Raw genomic sequence first — 4,918 nt, 5'->3', positions numbered from 1 at the left:
ATCAAGGTCCCGGTGTACTCCAAGATAACCTTACTAACTGTAGACTGCACCACCAATTTTGGTATTATCTGCAAACTTACTAACCATTCCTCCTATTTTTCACATTGAAATCATTTATATTTAAAGGACAAAACTATTGGAGGTTTTGAACATTAGGGTGAAGTTGAATATGCGGGTGCTATTCTCCCTGGAGGATCGGAGGCTAAGGGGTGACCTTGTAGAGGTTTATAAAATCATGAGGGTCTTGGATAGGGCAAATAGACAAGGTTTTTTTTTCCCAGGGTACAGGGAATCCAAAGCTAGAGGGCATAGGTTTAAGGTGAGAGGGGAAAGATCTCAAAAGGACCCAAGGACCAACTTTTTCATACAGAGGGAAGTGGATTGAATGAGCTGCTAGAGGAAGTGGTGGAAGCTGGAACTGGGTCCAGCACTGATCCTTGCTACATACCATTGGTTGCAGGCCTCCACACTGAAAAACAACCCTCCACCACCTCTTCTGTCTGTTATCTCCTTTTCCCTTACCACCTGAGCATTTCTCTTTTCCTTAGTTTCCTTTTCATTTGTTCAGCTACATTCTTAAATGAAATTAAAAAGGTTTCTACATCCTTCTCATCGAACTTAGGCAATGTTTTACATATTTAAACAGATTCCCACAAGGCCTTCGGCAACAATGGGAATGCTCTCCATCAGTTTCCTCATCACCACTCCTACCATACACTTCTACAGCAATGATGGTGACTCTATCTATTGCTGATAGTTTGCATAATGAATTCCAAATCCACAACCATGATTCAAGTTGTTAACAAAAGTAAACAAGGTGTAAAAGACACTTAAAGTCATCAGTTTAAGTGTAAAAGTAAATTCTTAATCTTTTTTAGTTTCTACATCTATTTTCTTTAAAGTTAACGATTGAAGCAGTTGCTCTGATATATTGTGGTGACTTTAAAGATAGAGGATGCCATATTGTAACGTTATTAGTAAAAGGATAGGAATGATATTGTTATGTGCATGTATACTTAAATGTCCAGGATGCCAAATCTCTCATTACTGTACTATAGTGTGTGTGTGTCCTGAGCTCCAAGGAACGAACCTGCAGCACATAGTGTGATCATTGAAAGAAAGCTCCAGTATTTTGGGTCTTTAGGCATGACTATATCAAACTTTTGGGAATCAGAGAATAAAACATGAGGGCTGATTTAAGTGAAGCTGTCTTTGATTAACCCCTCTTTGAGAATCTAGAAGCTAGGGTTTGGTTGTCATTGCTTCCTTGCCTTTTGTCCCCACATACTTAGCCTTTGCTTAACCAATAAGAATGTATTCTGTGTGTTGTGGGTACATATTTTATGCATATTTCTACAGGGTGCTTTCCATAGATGTTTAAATTATAACTTATTTCCAAACTTTATAAACAAAGCCTCTTTTGTCATCTATTGAAATCCATGTTTGTGGTTATTAGTCCTTGTCTAACTGAAGGAAATATGGATTTAGGCAACCATCGTAAATTGTTAAGAGAATGGAGAAATTATGTCTTAGTATTCACGTATAGTCATAATATGTTGTTTAAGTAAATATTCATTGATAACTGTAATTCTTGACAAATAGTTTCATTAATGCTATGTAAGGAATCAGTACTTTAAGTTAGAATATTCTTGATTCATAGAGTTGTATTGTGAATGATTCAATTAATGTCCATCTCTTAATCAAATGCATTGAAAGTATAACATTTAGCAAGTAGCATTGAAAGTGATTGTTTTCCAATCTTAGCTATGATACAACTGTTGCAGGTATCAGGTTGTGCAACAGCTGATCTTTTATCATATGCTAATGATGTCACAAACGTGCTGACTAGGATCATGTAGAGATATAAATACTGCTTGAAACCAAGTAGTTCAAAGTTACCCCGGAAACTAAGCATGAAGGTAACACAGTCTTTCCTCATTGCTGCCATTGTGGCTTTCATTTTTACTAGTAAGTAAAGTTTCTACCTGTATGTTTCACCGTCATCTTTAAAATGAGTAAAAAGCTTTGAAATATTATGATGAATCCAATTATATCCAATGTTAATAACATTCCTAATTATTTTGTCATGAATGACTACAAATAGAAGAAATGTAAAAAGAAACCTTGTTGCAAAATTAAGGATGTGAATACAACACCTGAAAGCAATTTTCTTAAAAAAAAATCAAAGTTCAGCTTTTAAATTTGTAACAGAATTTAGTCAATTGGAAATTCCTTTACCATACTCTGGTATTGTACTTAAAAATATACTTTATAAGCAGATATAGTCAACAGTCCATTATTTATTGTGCATCGTTTTATTTGCAACTTATAACTCTTGTTCATTTATCTCATGTTCTATTAAGCTTATTCCCTGTTTCAACCATTTAAATGATGCATGTTGTTTGATATAGGTTTCTGTTAATCTTGCATTTGAAAAGATATGACAAATTAAAATTTCTATCTTCGACACGTTTTAATGCAATAGAAATATGTTTTGGTTAGTTCATTTACATTCAGTTTTATTTTTGTATAGTTGGTTTTGTTTTTCCACAAAGTACAGAATGCATTAGGTTGCATTTCATATGAATTTTTTTATCTATATTTCAGATATGTCCAAAGGTATTAATATTAATGAAGAAACTGAACAGGTAAGATGATTGGTTGTCTGATACTTAAAAAAGGAATTTACAGTATTTGAATCTTAGGATTAAGTTGTGCAACTCTCCGTTTCTTCTAGCCTGCCTGTGATAAATACATATTACCTGGATGTGCGAGGAATTATGCTCCTGTCTGTGGTACAGATGGCAACACGTACTCAAATGAGTGCTTGATGTGCCTTGAGATCAAGTGAGTGAATTAGTTCCTTTACTTAAAAGGAAATGAAAAGTACCTATTTGTACCTACGGAAGTCTCTATCATATATTGTACAGTGTATACAAACTGATTACACAAACATTGAGCTAAATGTGTGCATCCGAAATAGCAAGCAATTGTTGTTTGGTTACAAATTTTAATAAAGGTCTCACAATAAGGTTATTCGGTAAAGTTCCTGGATGTTTTAATTGAATGTAGTACCAAATAAAGCAAAAAACCATAACAATCAAATTACAATAAACATTTCCGTCTCAGATGGAAGCCAGTTGTTTTCTTCACAAATAGATGCATGCAGGGGAATGTTAAACCTAAATCTAGAGTCTAGTAATATTAACTAACAGAGAAAAAAGATCATTAACAAAGCATTGCATCTGTATATTCTCAAACCTTTTGATATTTTTAACAATGGCCAGTAAAAATCTGAAATTTACAGCTGAGATAATTGAAATCTCATGAAATGGATAGATTTTTGTTAGGCAAGGGTGATAGGATTTGGCGATGAGACACCTGAATGGAATTGAGGGACAGATCACTTATGACCTAATTGAAAGAGATTGCATGTTCAAAGGGCCGAATGGCAGTCTGTTGTTCTCTGGTGTTGAAATGCTGTAATTTACATGCTTGAAGTGATGCAGAACATAATATATACATGGGCAAACAAGGTGACAGAAAGCCTGAGGAAATTTAGAAACAATAATTTGATTATTTGCACAGATGACCTCTAAAGAGGAAGACTAATTGTGATCATATCCAATTGAATAAAAACCAATAAAATAAGAAAGTGTAAGACTTATTATTACAATCAGTAAGGTTGTGACTATAACACTATTATACATTGACTAGAATTAGGGTGTAGCTGGATCTGGGGAAAATAAGCAGATGGTCAAAAATACTCCAAGGCTATGGTAATGAGTAGTGGCTTTGTGTTGAGTTTATGTGTGGGAACATAGTGAGATCACACAAATGTTTTTGCTGTACATCAGCCAGTATCACCTTAGACTCTGTTTTTCATCTGTTAGTTTAAAAATTCACCAAAGTTCTTGCTCCCATATGCATAGCATCTGTGCTCAGTTGTCTAATTTGTCAGCAATGAAAAGCAATAAGGGGAACTGTAGCAGAACTTAAACTGAATATATTGCATTGTTTTTCAGACAAAGGAAAGTCAACATCCGTATAACGAAACATGCAGAATGCAACCGTTAGACATTTCAATACCAGAAGATGGAGCGTATTTTGTAAAAGCAATGAATGAGTAATTATGAACAAAATAAACAGAATATGAACAGAACTTAATATTGCATTTTTTTCCCTTTCCTTGATAGGTCAGTATGAGATCCTTGTTAAAACAATATCGTGAGAACACTTACCTGCTTTTTAACAAGGCATGTTCTTGATAAAATCTACTTACCACAGTGCAGGTAGTTAAATTGGTTCTAAGAGCAACAATTTAATTAACAAAGTATGAACAATAAATACCACATAAAAGCAGGTGATTAGTTCAGCAGGGCTTATGAGCTATGAATATGACAATCCATCACTATTCAAGATAGGTATTGAACTTGGCAGAAACAGTTGTGCTGGTATTAAATGGCAAGTGGAGAACGAAAGATTGGGCTTTTTTTTCTCCTCCACACTACCGCCTAACTGCGGTGGTGCTTATTTTTTCCCCAGCACCCATGGTGTGTGTGTGCAGGTGTGAGACACAGTGAAAGACACAAGGTGCACGAATCTTTATTCAATTTCCACCACCAGGAAGACAGGAAAACACCCGAGTGGCCAGTGACAAGCACCGCCCTTCACATCAAAGGGCAATGCTGTGTGATTAAAACAGTGAAGGGGAGGGTAGGGACTAAATCAAAATAGAGTTGGAGAGGGAAATAATGCACTCCACTCCCTGCGGCGCCCACCTCTCCCTGAACAACTCCAGGGTGTTGGTGAACACCGTGTGCTCCTTCTCCAAAGACACGCGGGCTCTAACGTATTCGCGGAAGAGGGGCAGGCAGTCGGCCCTAACGACCCCCTCCCCGGCCCACAGCCTCGAACT

General features: G+C 36.0%; 1 protein-coding gene across 1 annotated transcript; it reads left to right on the top strand.

Annotated features, from left to right (window-relative positions):
- Nucleotides 1-1,913: 1,913 nt before the first annotated feature.
- LOC140491797 (trypsin inhibitor ClTI-1-like) lies at nt 1,914-4,102 on the top strand. The gene is made up of 4 exons (XM_072590199.1): nt 1,914-1,968; nt 2,608-2,648; nt 2,738-2,847; nt 4,026-4,102. Exons 1-4 carry the CDS (start codon nt 1,914-1,916, stop codon nt 4,075-4,077), a joined length of 258 nt encoding a protein of 85 aa, XP_072446300.1. The 3' UTR covers nt 4,078-4,102.
- The last annotated feature ends 816 nt before the right edge of the window (nt 4,103-4,918 follow it).

This window comes from Chiloscyllium punctatum, chromosome 20, assembly GCF_047496795.1.
Source record: "Chiloscyllium punctatum isolate Juve2018m chromosome 20, sChiPun1.3, whole genome shotgun sequence".
Classification (NCBI taxonomy): domain Eukaryota; kingdom Metazoa; phylum Chordata; class Chondrichthyes; order Orectolobiformes; family Hemiscylliidae; genus Chiloscyllium; species Chiloscyllium punctatum.
Note: the sequence above shows the minus strand (reverse complement) of the source record. Positions and strands in the feature narration are given on the sequence as shown.

What these genes read in the sequence shown, in the direction of transcription:
- LOC140491797 (XM_072590199.1), top strand. Translation starts at nt 1,914, where the DNA reads ATGAAGGTAACACAGTCTTTCCTCATTGCTGCCATTGTGGCTTTCATT. An exon ending in TTAATGAAGAAACTGAACAG is followed by an intron (nt 2,649 to 2,737) that starts GTAAGATGATTG and finishes CGTTTCTTCTAG; the next exon opens with CCTGCCTGTGATAAATACAT. An exon ending in TTGATGTGCCTTGAGATCAA is followed by an intron (nt 2,848 to 4,025) that starts GTGAGTGAATTA and finishes ATTGTTTTTCAG; the next exon opens with ACAAAGGAAAGTCAACATCC.